The following is a 16,000-nucleotide window of genomic DNA, read 5'->3' as shown; positions in this document are numbered from 1 at the left end:
TCCCAGGACCCTGGGATCATGACCTGAGCTGAAGGCAGACGCTTAACGACTGAGCCACCCAGGTGCCCCATAAATACATAAATCTTAAAAAAATAAAAATAAATAAAATAAAATGGACTTCTCAGCATGTCCAGCGAGCACTCCTGATCTTCCCATGCAAATTTGTCTTCCTCCAAGGTTTCCTATATTAATGAAGGTCATCCCTATGCAGTTGGGCAAACCAGAACACTGGGAGTCATCTTTGACATCGCTCTCTCCCTCATGCCCTCCATCCGAATGACTACAAAAAATGGATCTTGTAGTTTTTAAAATATTGTATCATTCATATATACCCACTTCTCTTCATCTCCATCCCTATCCTTCTCGTTTTAGCTACCAGAATGATCTCTCATCTCTGGCTATAGACACCTAAATTGTCTCCCAGAATCCACTCCTGTGCACTCTCCATTCCCCTCCAACTTCTATGCATGAGCCAAAAGAAGCATATAAACCTGTAACTTCTACTGTGTCTTCCCTCTCCTGTAAACCCTTCGATGGCTTCCAACTGTTATGAAGGTGAACAACATTCATAATGACCAAACCCCTGCAAGATCTGACCTTTGCCTGCTTCACTGGTCTCTTTGGATGGCAATCTTCCCTCTGTTGGAGTCCTTGCCAAATTGGTCTTTTCTCATCTTCCCAAATGTTCTGTTTTCTTTTAGGCTGCAGGAACCTTCCACAGGCAGCTCTCCTTGAGTTCAGGTAAAATGTTACTCACAATAGAACCCACTCAAGACCACTAAGTCCGTCAGAGATATAAAGCCATTGAGCCTCAGAAGGATTTTCTGGTCCTCTGTCTCCATCCCTAAGCTCCCAGGAATCTCCTTTGTTCGTATGCAAATTTACACACCTTGCCCTCAAAGACCTACAAAGTTCTACATTTGGAGGAATATTAAGAAGAGCGGTTTTGTTCAGCCCCTTAAAAAAAAAAAAACAGGAGGTGGGGACTCCCTAGCAATGGATACCTTCTTGCTTTATAGTTTTTACACCTGGATCATTAAGAGTCTTCCTTCAAGACATTCTTTCTGGAACAAATATGATGATTTGGTAATCTACTGCTGCCAAAAAAATTGAAAAATGTATTTACAATTTTTGCTCTCAGTCTATTTTTAAAATCAATCTGTCTTTTTAATAAAAAGTAAAGGCAGGTATAAAACTGGTAAAAATCAAATAATAAAAAAAATTACAGTATGAAATGTCAGTCTCTTCACTGCCGATCCCTCGCCCAGAGGTAAGATTTCATTATTTATGGTTTCTTTATATCATTCCAGAAATATTCAGTATACACAGTACAAACATACACACATTTATTTATAGAAATGGGGATCTACTCTATCTCTCTTTTCACTTAACTGGGAGATCACCACAGATCACTACATACAGCTCCTCTCATTCTCTTTCGTCAAGTTCCCTTGAAACGAAGTGACCTCTGTTTGTGGTTTACCATACTTATTGAACCCACTCTCTTTTTTCAACTTATTAGTAGACATATATGTAATTTCCAGTCTTCTGTCATTACAAAAAAAAAATGCACCAATGTTCTATGTCTGCTATCTTTGCATACATGTAGGTACTGAATCTGAGGGAAAAATTCCAGGGAATGGAATTGCTATATCAAAGGGTATTTGCTGTTAATCTTTCTGAAAGATGATCCCACATTGTCCTACAAAAAAGTTGTATCACTAATTTACCACATGGCGATCCTAGCTAATAATACTGTATCATACACTTGAGGATTGTTAAGAAAGTGAATCTTAAATGTTCTCTCACCACACAGGTTAAAAAAAAGGAAACTATGTGATGGGATGGAAGTGGTAGCTAATGCTATGATGATAATCATTTTGCAATTCATAAATGTATTAAATTAACAGATTGACACCTTAAACTTACACAATGTTATGTGTCAATTACATCTCAAGAAAGCTGGGGAAGAAAGCCAAAAAAAAAAAAAAAAAACAAAAAAACCCCAGCAGTTGTATCAATTTATATTGCCTCTAATCACTTAAGAGAATGTTGGCTTCGCAACACTTAGAAGTCACCAAGTAATATCTAACTCTCTGATTTTTTTTAATGTGAAGAGTTAAAAGTTAGTATCTTGATTTTTGTTGGTAGGTTAGTTTGTTTGCTTGCATTTCTTTATTTAGTGAGGCTAATCATTCTTTTTTTAATAATTTTTTTTAAGGATTTTATTTATTTATTTGACAGAGAGACAGAGACAGGGAGAGAGGGAACACAAGCAGGGGGAGTGGGAGAGGGAGAAGCAGGCTTCCCGCCGAGCAGGGAGCCCGATGCGGGGCTGGATCCCAGGACCCTGGGATCACGACCTGAGCTGAAGGCAGATGCTTAACGACTGAGCCACCCAGGCACCCCGAGGCTAATCATTCTTTCAAATCATACTTTCATATCATATCATTTTATTTTTCTCTTTCTGTGAGCCAGCTCTTCATATAAGTCACCTGTTTTTCTTAAATAGTTGAATGTTTTCTCACTGATTTATAAGTTTTTTAATATATTAATTATTCCTCTACCATATATATTGCAAGCTTTTTAGCAACTTGATTTTTTATTTTTTTGTCATATTTGTTCAGGCAGAATTTAAAATTTTATGAGAAGAAATATATCATTTTGAGCTTTGTGTCTTGCTGTGGTATGTTGTGTACACACATATCACTAGATAATTATATATATGCATATAAATATTATTTTCAAACATATTTTATGATAATATTTTTATATTTAAATCTTTGATCTCTCTGTTATGAAAGAGGGATTTGGTGATAAGTAGTGAGTAATAATGGCTGGTAACTTTTAAATAGTAATTATCCCTTTGCCAAAGGAATTTAAGGAGCTCCACAACAGTAATTAAATGAGTACATGTTTGTCCTTCCCATCTGACAACAAATACCTTGATGGTGGTGATCAAGCCTATTCTATTCATTTAATCTGTCCTTAGCACTCAGGAAAGTGCTTTATACGCAGCGGACTCAGGAATTACATTCATTCATTTATTTGATAATATGGATACATTCCTAAAAGAATACTTAATTTTAAAATTATATTAGTAACTCATGTACATTATAAAAATGGAAAATAACAATATAAAGAGAAATACAAAGAAGACATTAAAATTTGCTGGTAAGCCTCCCATCCAGAGAAAACTATGACTCACATTTAGTGAATCTTTCTTCCTATCATTTTCTCTATGTAATATATTATTAGGGGTAACAATAGCATAGTGGACAGTTTTCTTTTTCTGCCATCAAGTATGTATTTGGGGAACTCACCTTATCCTACACTTTTTCCAGTACATGTATTTTCTTTCTTTCTTTTTTTTTTTTAAATAAGTTGTTCTAAAACTTGGTTTCCTTCCTTCCTTCCTTCTTTCCTTCCTTCCTTCCTTCCTCCCTTCCTTCCTTCCTTCCTTCCTTCCTTCCTTTCTCTCTCTCTTTGCTTTCTAGCTTTCCTTATTGAAGTGTAATTCACACATTACGTTAGTTTTAGGTGGGGAAAGTGTATTTTCAACCCAGGGCCAGGTTAGTCACAGGACTTCTTGCCCCTTCTCCTTTCCTCTTCTGTGACCCAAGACAAGCCAATCATATCCCTCACTGGGAATGCTGGGAAAAGGAATTGTTTTGTTATTTTTATTTTTTACTGGGATTTTACAAAGTGAGAATGATGTAAGTGTGGAGCCGTTGGTGGCTCTCCAACTGCAGAGTGAATAGTTCTTGCCAGAGAACAAAGCCAACGAAATGCAAAGAGATGCAAAGAGAGAGACCTGAGAACACTGCTTCAGTGCCTAGATCCAGCTATGCCTGAAACAACTTCCTATTGATATGAACCAATATATTCCCTTTTTGTGTTTCAACTGGTTGGAATTGTGTTTCTGTCACTTTCACCTGAAATAGTTTTGACTAAAATAGGAGTAGTTTATAACACCATAGACTTTCATGGTGTTATGGGCAGAGACCCACAAACACCTGACTCTTGACTTTCTCCTTTCAGAGTTCTGCAGGGAGGAGGTTAGGGGTGTGAATACACAAAGAAAAGAATGTTCTCAGCTGACTGAGTAACAAATAACCCCTGAAGGGATCAAGTAAAAGTGGATGACAGCACTGGATGGTGCCTTAGACAGAATCTCTCTTTTCCCTTAACACTATATATTGAGATATTAGCTGCCAGAGAGGTTGTTTTTATAATATATTCCCATCAGAAGGGACTGAGTTTTATATCATGAAGATTAGAGAAGCTAATTAAGTGGATTTAGAATTTAATATACAGAGCTTTTATAGCCAAACAGGCCTCAAATAGATGAGTAACTTTTCTTGATAGGGACAGACAGGAGTCAGACTGCTGGAATTCTATCATTTATAATCTAGCAGTGATAGCATCATATATTCAAATAGGGTTTTTTTTTTTTAAGATTTTATTTATTTATTTTAGAAAGAGAAAAGAAGAGAGAGCATGAGCCGAGGAAGGGGCAGGGGGAGAGGGAAAGAGAGAATCCCAAGCAGACCCCACGCTAAGTGTGGAGCCTGACATGGCGCTTGCTCTCATGACCCTGAGATCGTGATTTGAGCCAAAATCAAGAGTCGGATGCTCAACTGACTGAGCCACCCAGGTGCCCCTATTATTCACATAGCTTTAAGGGGTGAGTGCAAGTATGAGAAATTTCAATGCACAGTCACCTGCGCTGAGTGGGGTTCATAAATAGAAGTTTTGCTTAACTTACTGTACCGCAACTAAGTTGTGGTTATTTGGTAGTCATGAAAAGACAAATTAACGAATGGAGAAATGTTATCCATTCTTTTGTTTATTTTTTCATTCATCTATTCAGTCAACAAATATTTATGGAGTGTCTATTGCATGCTAGGCACTGTTCTGGTGCTGGGGACATAGAAATAGACAAGACAAAGGCTTTCCCTTCGTGGAACAGACATTCAGAAGCATCTCAGTTATAATGAACTGAACTTAGAATGCACATATATCTGTATGGTGATGGGGATTCACTTGCAAAGAGATGAGGACAACTGAGGTAATTACCTGGACAAACAACTGTACAAGTCAGTCAGCGTGGAGAATATGGGCTTGCTTTTTCCTGAATTTTGTGTATGATTGTCTCAATTCTCCATTTTGCCTTCCTAGGAAAACCATTGCCTAAGAATATCCACAGCACTCGTTTTCTTGGAATTTAGAGATCTAGAGATGAAAGAACTGTATATATAATTGTAATGTCGTGTTATTAAAGATGAGGTGCTTTTGCGATTTCTAATGTTTATAATGATATGTTTTGGTTACCTAGAATGTTTTTCCCAGTGATTTCTTCCATGTATGACTCTTTGCCTTTCCAATATTACTAAAATATAGGGGGCAATTATTAGTTCCTCGATTCTGCAGGTAGCTAAGCAGAGATATTTAGTAAGTGACTTGTTTAAGTGATAACTCATGACCAGATGATAAGAAAATCTGATTACAGATTTAAAAGGGAAACCAGCTAGACCTGCAGTTTTCTCAGCTCTTCTGGTGCTGGCTTACCATGCACCAAGGGTATGACCTTAGATACCTTCGCATAACCTCTAGGTTTCAGCTTCTTCATCTGGAATATGAGGCAATGCGCTAGGTTCAGGTTCAACTAACCTTCACGAGGCACCTATTGTGTGCAAGTCATGCTCCAGGACCTTTCAGTGTTATCATATTAAATTAAATTAAATTTTAAATTAAATTAAACCTCACAACAGGGGCACCTGGGTGGTGCAGTCCATTGAGCGTCCACTCATGCTCTCTCTCTCTCTCTCTAAAAAGAAATGAATCTTAAATTAAACCTCACAACAAATGAGAAAATCCAGGCCCCCCAAAATTAAGTAACTTGCCTAAGGTAACCCAGCTAGAGTCACTATATTATTCCAGATCTCCTAATTTCAAAAGTCGATGCTTTTTCCTCCATATTTTCGCATTTCCTCTGTATTTTAGCATTCTATAAAGTTATACAAAAATATACATGCGTTTTGATTCATTGGCATATAAACTAAACAATCTTGTTACCCAAAACACATGTAATATAATGAGAGAAATACTTAACATACCTAAATTAAAATTTAGAAGTTTGACTAAGTTTATATAAATAACCTAATTTTATGATTTAGCAGTGTTTGAGGTTTTTGAGTGATATAGGAGGGTGTTAAAAAATATGTTACAAAAAGAACCGTGTTACAGAAATCCAAATACCAAGATGTACAATGTGTTATCAATATACTGGTTCAGAGGTTGACTCGAAGCAACAATTATTTTGTTGAGAAAGGTATCATTTCAAATACACCTTCCCATTCTGTACAGCTCAACAAATGGATTTTGATATGTTAACTGACACTAAGGAAGAAGGAAGCTACTGGGCTTTTTTTAAATATAGATGGAAATTTTTTGATTGACATATCTGCTGCTATACCTATGATTAATTGTTACTAGTTGGCTGATCGTGATCATTATTGTTGGTACATAGGACTAAAACTTATAAGAACATAAATAGCTGATATAACAAGACAGGTTATTTACATTGTCTTTGGGACACAAATAGGCAATACTGCTATTTGGGGAAGCTAGCCACATCTCTGGTGTGCACTGTATTTCTAAATTTCCCCAAAGTCTGTTGTTTCATCTGTCATGTAATGTGTGTTCTGCGTTATTTTAAAATATTTAATTCTGCTATAAAAATAGAAAAAAAGGAAGGAGAATAGATGACACTAAGTAGAGAAGCAAATAGCTTATGACACATGGTAGACATAGGGAAAGAAAGTAGGGCACCTGTGTGGTAAATAGATAAAAATGACGGGACAAGGGAGAAAATGACCCATAGGGAGAAAAGGATGGAAGAACTGACTATGCACCAAGTATTTACGGCTCACTAGGTATGCATAAGGCACATGAGGCACTCCATATTTATTGGGTTGAAAACCAGCTCTCCATTGGTGATATCCAACCTGGCCCTATGTATCCTTTGTCCAAGAAGCACCAATAAAACCCATGGCTACTTCTCAGGCCAGTTATCATCATGGTCAGGCACAATTGTCCCTGCATCTCCCTAATAGAGTAAATGAGATGTTGGCCCCAGATACCTTCCCTCTGTTGGATCAACTTGCTCAAACTTCAGCTCTGGTCCCTGTAACCGTATCAGCAGTGGGGAAGATTGATGTGTCTGAGTTAGAAGGGAGAGAGACAGGTAGACGGACTCGGATAGTTCCCAGGAACACCATGTGGCCCAATGTTCAGGTGGTGTGATCTTTCATCTGTTTGCATTCCATCCTATGTGGGTTAACTAACCCCACCCCTTTCCTCTGCTTCTCACCCAATGTTTTAAATGGATGTAACCAACTGTGTGATTTGAGTATCATTATTTGAATGGTGAACATCTCTGTTCCACAACCTCTATGTGACCGGCCTGATAGCGTACTTGGAGGTTACTATTGCATTGAGGTAATTCCCTACATGGCACTGCTGGCCAGTTTTTGCCTCATATTTCTTCTTTATATTTACAACTGATGGTAATTACACTGGAGTGGGCAAAGAATATACCATTTCAGAAAGATATTTGGTCATCTAAAGAGAGCACTTAACTGTCACAGGGATACGTTCCAATAAGAGTCTGGCTGCAGCAGACAAACAAAAAAAGAATTCATGGTTCAGCAGGATAAAAATCATAAGGATAAAAATCAGCAGGATAAAAATCATAATTTTAAGCTGGTTCTAGTTCAAGCTCATTTCGAAAGATGAGATTTAGTGACTTGGTGAAGATCACTATTTCTAGTAACTAGTAAGCTAGAACAGGAGCCAATGCTGCCTAAAGAGCCTAGGGGGTTATCTGAGATACTATTGTTATTCCTATGTGGGTCCTGGGTAATGACTGACCAAGCATTCTAGCACATGCTATGCAATGGCTAAAAATATGAACTACAGCTGTCACATTTAATAGATTAATATTAAATGATGCAAAAATACACAGAGAATGTCTCTTTACCAATGGTTTATAGAGGTGTCACTGAGACATTTCAAGTGCTGAAAATCGCTCTTCTTTCCTCCTGTCGATTTAATCGTGACATTACACCTTGCCCTTTGATTCTAGAAGACTGAGCTTCAGTCATTCTTCGCAAGTTAGTTGATTTTTGCTGGAAGTTCATGCCCAGTTACCAAAAATATTTAATTCGTAAAGGCTCTTACTCACCAGCTAATATATATGAAGAGCTGTGTGGGATATTTGGAAACTAACAATGACCAAAATTTTAACTATGTGAATCAACAAACATTGGACTTCCTTCTACATGCCAGACACTGATCTAGGAACTAGAAAACCATAACAACAGTGCGTTAAACCAGAGAATATTCATTACCAATAAAAATAAGTCCACAGGCTCGATTTGCCAGCTCAGCTATGATCTCAGTGACCCGAATGGTGATTTTTGTCACTCCTATTATTTTAGAATTTTCCTTTAGGCTTTTTACCTAGTGGTCACAAAATACCTGCTTCAGCTCCAGGTCTCCTGTCCCCACATTACCATCTACAAAGCAGGGAGAATGAGGGTGGTGGAAGAGATATTCTCTTCTAAGTCTATCTTAGAAAATTTCGGTACTGAGGCTTCTCTGCAGACTCCCCCTCAGATTGGTGTTGATGAGCAGAACTTTCTGTGGTGTTGAAACTATTCTAGAGTTTGTGCTGTCCAAAATGGTATCCAAAAGCCACATATAGTTTGTGGGCACTTGGCTTGTGGATAGTGTTTTGAAAGAACTGAATTTTTAGTTTTATTTAATTGTAATTAATTTACATTTATTTTTCTTTTATTAGTTTTCTTTTCTTGTTTTTGACTGTCAGTCCTTCCAGTTTCTTTCTTTTTTAAAAATTTTATTATGTTATGTTAATCACCATACATCATTAATTTTTGATGTAGTGTTCCATGATTCATTGTTTGCGTATAACACCCAGTGCTCCATTCAATACGTGCCCTCTTTAATACCCATCACCAGGCTATCTTTTGTTATTGTTAAAGATTTATTTGTTTATGAGAGAGAGAGAGAGCAAGAGATGGGGGAGGGTCAGAGGGAGAAGCAAACTCCCCGCCGAGCAGGGAGTCCGATGCAGGACTTGATCCTGGGACTACTCGGGGATCGTGACCTGACCTGAAGGCAGACGCTTAAGACTGAGCCACCCAGGCGCCCCTAATTTACATTTAAATACTCACATGTATCTAATGTCTACCATACTGGACAGTATAACTTCTGGTTCTTTTTGGCTAGAGTGAGGTTATGGCCACCCAGGGTTGCAAAGAAGGCTGGGAAAACGGTTAGCTTTTTCAGTCTCTAAAGGAGAAAAGGCTTGGGAATGGCTCTTCGGCAGAAGTGACAGCGTCTGCGATAAAAAGTAGGTAAGAGCGTCATAGAGCTGGTGCAGTGTGCGAGGCTAACAACATAAAAATGTAAACAAATAAATTTTAAAAGGGAGCTATCTTCAGGTTTGAACAAGCCATATTATCTAGACTCAGTCTAGATGATTGGTCTAGATTTTAGAGTAATTAATAGGGAGTGAGTGGAGGTGGGAGTAATTTAAGAAGGCGGTTGGAAAAACCTCTAGGTGCTCACAGGCTGGTAGAGGAGGAAGAAGACAAGCATGTAAAATAAATTAACAACAAACCAGGTGGCATATATGTATATACACACACATATTTATTACATATTCACACGTACATAGTTATACATTGTCCCTATTAGGAGGGACAATGCATTTGGAGTGTTTCTCCGGTGTCTCCTACTAGCCTTATGTAAGATAGCAAGGCAAGATTGACAGCATAGAAGCTGTGGAATGTGGTCCACCTACCATCCTTAAAGCAACACAGCTTTACTGGACTATGTGAACACAAACACGGTTAACGAGCCATTTCTCAAGGATTTTCATAGGATATTCTAAAGTGGGACAATCACAAACACAGTGAGAACTTTGAAAGGACCTATTAAGTCCGACAACTTCAAATGCTATGATGTTCATGATGCCTAAGGGGGTATCAGCAGTTGACAGACCTGTCTGGCAAGAGGCTGAAAGGGCTGGGGTAGCTTAATTAAAGTGAAGTTTTTGATTTGACTGAGGGTAAGCGATGGTAAGCGATGGTAAATTTCAGATGGTATCATCCTCTGAGATTTTTCTAAGTGTAGACAAGACAACTTGCCATTTTATGAACCCATACTGGTACAGAAATGATGATAAACGAGGGTTGGATAATTCAAAGGACTAGAGTGTTGAGAGATAAGCTTCCTTAAGTTCTTTCCAGTTTTCATATACCACTATCTTGTGATCTCTAATAAGATTTATTTTTCAAAGATTTCTGTGCAAGAATGGCTAAAGTTATCCACATAAGAAAACATTTCATTTCTTCCATGTTTCTCCTTGGATTCATGGTACCACTTGAGATTCTTTTTCTTGTAATTCTATACTTTGTATAATTTTCTTAACACAGTGAAGTAAAAAGAGGATACATATCAAATTGGTATTAGTACGTGTGGTACAAAAATTTCAAAACACACGCACAGTTACTTCAACTATAGGCTGAAACAGAATATGTGAAAATCTGCACAGATTCTAAATTCACATGACAATTTGTAGCTATGACGATAGTAATATGGCTATTAAAAACTTCCATTTTGCTTCCATTTCTTTTACAAAGAAAATGGATGATGATGATGACAATTGTGTTAGTTTATTCTCTACATAAAGTCAAAAGAAATGTAAGCAATTTTGCCTACTTAACACAGAGGCATTTGTTTTTGCCTTCTAGCTGATATACAGATTTATTTTATGTATTTATTTTTTATTTTTAAGTAGGCTCCATGCCTAAGGTGGGGCTTGAACTCATGACCCTGAGCTCAAGAGCTGCATTTTCTTCTGACTGAGCTAGCCGGGCACCCCTGATATACAGATTTAAAGCTACTTAATAGTGATGATGATCTCCCACTTTTTCTACTCATCGGTGTGGAGATTTGTAGTGTTCAATGGGGTAGCCACTGGGCCCCTTGGGCTATTTAAACTCAAATTTAAATTAATTAAAATTAAATAAAATGAAAAATTATCTTACCTCACACTGGCTACACATCAAGTGTTAAATAGTCACCTGTAGCTACGATATTGGACAACACAGACGTAGAATATTTCTGTCAGGGAATGTACTATTAGCAATGGATACTGTTGGATTTATATAGTTGAATCTCAAAAAATGTTGGTCGAATGAAGTATTATTTAAATATTAATGCAAGAGTGTACGTTAGATGGAGATGCTTTATTTACTATTGAGAAAAATCTAGCCATAGATTCCTGGGAATTGGTCCCTTGGATAAACTCTGCTGGGGCCTTAGACCCAGGCAAGAAAAACTCTGCCCTGGGCTCTGCATTTTAGAGGGCACCATCTCAGCTCCCCTCCCCAAGAGGAAAAATTCTCCAGGGACAAGGGATGTGTTCCCCAAGAGCTTGTGTCCCCTTCCTGCTTCTAGACCTAACCCAAGGTACCCAGGACGCAGTAATTCACTGATCAAAAACTCCTGGGTGCACCTGGGTGGCTCAGTGGGTTAAGCATCTGACTCTTGGTTTCCTTTCAGGTCATGAGCTCCAGGGTCATGAGATGGAGCCTGGTTCCCTCAGCTGCCCCTGCCCCACTCACAAACCGTATGGGCATGAGAGTTGTCTCTCAAATAAATGTGTACATCTTAAAAAAAAAAAAAAAATTCCCAAGGCTACTTCCGGGACCTGAGCAGGCCCCTTTCCAGAACTGTCCTCCCAGTGGAAGACCAAAAAACTGATGTGTGCCTTGCTAGGCCAAGGGTGACTGCTTGAGGTCTTGGACAGAGCTTGGATGAGTGGGCTCAGGTATCCATACATGTGCAGAAAACCCCTCTTGTTCACGAATGGAGCCGGCACAGGAAGCACCGGGGGGTGGAAGTGTGTAGGCCAAGGGCTGGGGTCTGGCTCTTTGCTCCCTGCCAGTTTCAGGGTGGACGTGCAAAGTATCTGAGATCTCAGCAGACACACCTGGCCTTGGCGGGTGTTATGAAGGTACGTTACTCAAGGTAAGAAAACAGAGTATCTTTTATTTGTTAGCTTGACATATTTCTTGTAAATATTGAAACACAGACTATGTCAGCCCTGGTCCTGCAAATATTAGGGTGGGGCTGGCAGCCCTACAGAGCAGAGTAATAGATTTAGCTGGGGTTTCTTGGCTAGTTTGGTCATTATTGCTCTAACTGGTTACATCTCAGGTAATTGTGAATGTCAGAAGAAAATTTCTTTCAAAAGGCTGCTTGCTGGTCCAGTGGGACCCAGATGCGTCTTTTCGAGTTCACAGCTGGAGCTGCTGAAGGCCAGAAACAGCTTCTGAGAGTCCAGTTTCTGGAGAGGGACCCGTTCCTTGCTCTGTGCCTTTGGGACAAATGAGACGACCCTGTTCCAAGAGAAGGCGTGAAATCCCTTGCGGGGAGTGGGGGGGCGGGGTGAGATAGGAAGATACAGTTGGCTTGGGGCACTTTCCCCTTCCTGTCTTTCTCCGAGTAAATTCATTCCTGCTCTTCTCCCTCACTCCAAATTCCAGGCCAGGGCTCCGCGGGCGGAATGGGCGGCCCCCAGGGGCGCACAGGGCGGCTTTGTCTGGAGGGCAGCAGAGGGAAGCGAGGGAGAGTGGCCACCGTGGCTTGGAGTTTGGACTCAAACTTTATTCCGCCCCCTCCACGAGTAACCGGATTCCCGCGGGGCCCGCACAAGTGCTGGCCCGAGGCCGCGGCCGGCGAGCACCGCGTCGGGGGGGCCCGGGCCCTGGCGGGCGGCGCAGGTCCGGGAGCGCGCTCCTCCTAACCCGAGGCGCGGGCGGCGGGAGGCGCGAGGAGAGGAGAGGAGGAGGAGAGGAGAAGGGGAGGGGAAGGGGCGGTGGCGGCCGCGGGCGGGGAGGAGCCGCCGCGGGCAGTGGCCGGGGGAGGCGGCGGCAGCGGCGAGGGCGGAGGAGGAGGAGGAGGCGGCGCTCCCGCGGGGCGAGAGAGCGGCGCTGGGACCCACGCGGCCGTGACCCCGCGGCTCCCCGGAGGCCGAGCGCCGCCGCAGCGGACAAAGGAGCATGTTGGCGCCGAGGAGGGCCCGTCCTCCGGCCGCCATGAGGCTCCGGGCGCCGCCGGGCCCGCGCCGCGCCCCCGCCCGCCCGGGCGCCGGGCCGGCCCGCTAGGCCAGCCAGCCGCCGTTCCGCCCGCAGGCCCCGGCCCGCCGCATGGAGCCGCCCGGGCGCCGGCGGGGCCGCACGCCGCTGCTGCTGCCGCTCGCGCTGTTCGCGCTGCTGGGAGGCGCCGCGGCGCTGCCCCCCGGCTGCAAGCACGACGGGCGGCCCCGAGGGGCCGGCAGGGCGGCGGGCGCCGCCGAGGGCAAGGTGGTGTGCAGCAGCCTGGAGCTCGCGCAGGTCCTGCCCCCCGACACGCTGCCCAACCGCACGGTCACCCTGTGAGTAGCCCTCGCGCCGGGTCCCTCCCTGGGGCGCTTTCTCGTTGCGCCACTTTCTGTCCGCGCGACTTTGGAGAGGGGTCCTGCCGGCGCCCACGCGCCTTTGTGTGGGTGAAGCTGCTGGCAGGGGTGGTGCTGGGGTGGTTGACCTGGCAGGGGCGCGTCTCGGGGAAGGCAAGTGAATCTGCCCCGGAGCCGCTTTCCAGTTCCGCTAGTTTGCAAAGTAAAAAGTTTTCGGGTTCCCCCGCGCGCCGCGCGCGCCCCGCGCAGTCCCAGCGCAGCTCTTCTGTGGTTGCGCGGTGCCACGTGAGGATGCAAGTAAACATGCAGTCCGCGGAGTTGCCGCTCGTTCATTCCGGGCTTGGGCTTCCAGAAAACACAGTGCTCCGTAGAAGCGCCGGTCCTTCAGCTTTTGTGCGCACTAACTTAGACTGCCGTGCAGTTTGCAAGAATAGTTTGCAGAATACCAAACAACATCAGGACTTGGAATGCCTGTGTGTGTAATTCCAAAACCCCAGACTCCCCTTGCTTTTCGCTCTGTTAGTTTTATCACAGTACAAGAGCACCTTTTAAAATGGAGTTGTTATTAAGGGCGAGAAATACATTTGAGGTGAGTCGTGCACCTTCCAGCCCAGTTTTCATGTGCTTGAGCACTCATATTTAAAAGCCCGAGAACTTTGGGATTGAAAACTGGGTTTGTTGAGCCTTCCATCTCGAGGCACTTGATAAAGTTTCCCATCTGGAAGGAAAAGTTTTTGGTCTTGTAACTACATTTGTGCTCAGAGTCAAGGTCTAGTTTTGCAGGTTTGGTTCTGCCCATTCTAGCTGGACACTTGGAATCTTGATTTTATTTTCTGAACCATGAATTGGTTTGGCAAAGTTTTAGTGTTTCTAATGGATATTTTGTCGAACTGAAGTACGAGCCCCTCTGCCCCTCTGTGTTCTTTCCGTTGGTTTCCTAAAGAAAAATCAGCGCTACCACTATAAAAACATGAAGGCAAGGGGAGCAGCATGACCTATGAAAAGCTTAAAATATGGTTTTTAATTTAACCCAAATTAAGGAGAATGTATGGGTAAGATAAGTATAAATCTCATTACGCCTTTGTTCTCACATTTCCATTTGTTTGAATTAGGAAAGGTTTAACACAGGAAAACCGAATGTGTTTCTGTCTATGGAGGCATGAAAATGGGTAAAATAGTTTTTGTTGGACTCCTTTTCTGACTCTTGACCATTTGTTAGTGACAGCAGCTGTATTTATTTTCTTAGCCAGATTCTTTGAAGTGGAAATTTTGGGTATGGGACCTGTAATTACAGTCTTGAGTCAAGTGGAGAAAACCCCAGTGTTGGAGATATCCCTTTATAACTTTGCGGAAATTAGTCATCATTCATTGGGTTCTGGATCAGTGGCGCTCCACGTGATTCAAGTTTAGGTCGAGTTTTTCAGAACGTCAAGTTTCAGCAGTATTAAATTGGCTATTTGTAAATTGTTTTTGCTTTGCAGATTTTTTGGTGGTATCATAGAAAATCACTCTTAAGCATATTAAACTATTATTAAATAGTATTAAACTATTTCAGTGAATTTTTCATGAACTGATTAAAATATAAGTGCCTTTGAAATGTCATATTAATCCAATATTTTTTGCACCTGAAACCTCTTAGGATGAAAGTAAAATTAGCAGAATTTAGTGAGTGGGAAGAAGTTAGAATTGATTTAAGGATCAGCTGATGTTCTGGATTAAGTTGGGTGAAGGTATATCGGACCTGGTAGAGGGTCTTCTGGGCCAGTCCCCTCATTTTACTAGGGAATAAATCAAAGAGTCATGGCAGATAGGTGACTTGCCCAAGTTCCCATAGAAATTGAGGCGCAGGGTCCATGTCCCAAATTCCTGCTGTGCAGTTCAGATTCTTTCTCATCTTGCCCCCTGGCCTTCATCTTCCTTCTTAGTTCAACAGTTGTGTGTGTGTATGTGTGTTTCCTGGGTAGTACGCAGCACATTGAGGTTTTAGACGAGGTGTTAATTTTCTGAGGGTGTGGCAAATTACCACACATTTGGTGGCATAAAACAACAAATTTCTTTTCTCACAATTCCGGAAGCCAGAACTTGGAAAATCAAGTTCTTTTGATTTGAGCCGTGCTTTCTCCAAAGGGCCTTCAGTTTCTGACCTGCCTTGGATTGTGGCAGCCTAGTGCCAGTCTCTGCCTCTGCCTTTGCCTCAAGGTTGCTTCTTTCCCCTGTGTCTCTGTGTTTCAAATACTGTTTTTCCTCTTATAAGGACACCAGTCATTGAGTTTAGTGTTGACCCAAAGCCCAGGATGATCTCATCTAAGGATGCGTAACTTAATTACATCTGCAAAGACCCTATTTCCAAATAAGGTCACTTGCAGAGGTAACCAGGGGTGAGAACTTTGGACCCCTTTTGGGGGCATACTATTCAACTCACTACAGAATATGAATAAAACAAGG

The 16,000-nt window shown here is 41.9% G+C and overlaps 1 protein-coding gene across 4 annotated transcripts in view; it reads left to right on the top strand.

Annotated features, from left to right (window-relative positions):
* The first annotated feature begins 13,024 nt into the window (after positions 1-13,024).
* The window catches only part of ADGRA3 (adhesion G protein-coupled receptor A3), a 125,178-nt gene continuing 122,202 nt past the window's right edge, over positions 13,025-16,000 (top strand). For all 4 annotated transcript variants that reach the window (XM_064584336.1, XM_054508983.2, XM_064584337.1 and 1 more), the window contains exon 1: positions 13,025-13,534. In XM_064584336.1, coding sequence (XP_064440406.1) covers positions 13,308-13,534 — 227 coding nt within the window. In that variant the 5' untranslated portion in view covers positions 13,025-13,307. The remainder of the gene's footprint in view (positions 13,535-16,000) is intronic.

This window comes from Mirounga angustirostris, unplaced genomic scaffold, assembly GCF_029215605.1.
Source record: "Mirounga angustirostris isolate CCGP_5_RB_7025 unplaced genomic scaffold, mMirAng1.0.hap1 SCAF_2, whole genome shotgun sequence".
Lineage (NCBI taxonomy): Eukaryota > Metazoa > Chordata > Mammalia > Carnivora > Phocidae > Mirounga > Mirounga angustirostris.
Note: the sequence above shows the minus strand (reverse complement) of the source record. Positions and strands in the feature narration are given on the sequence as shown.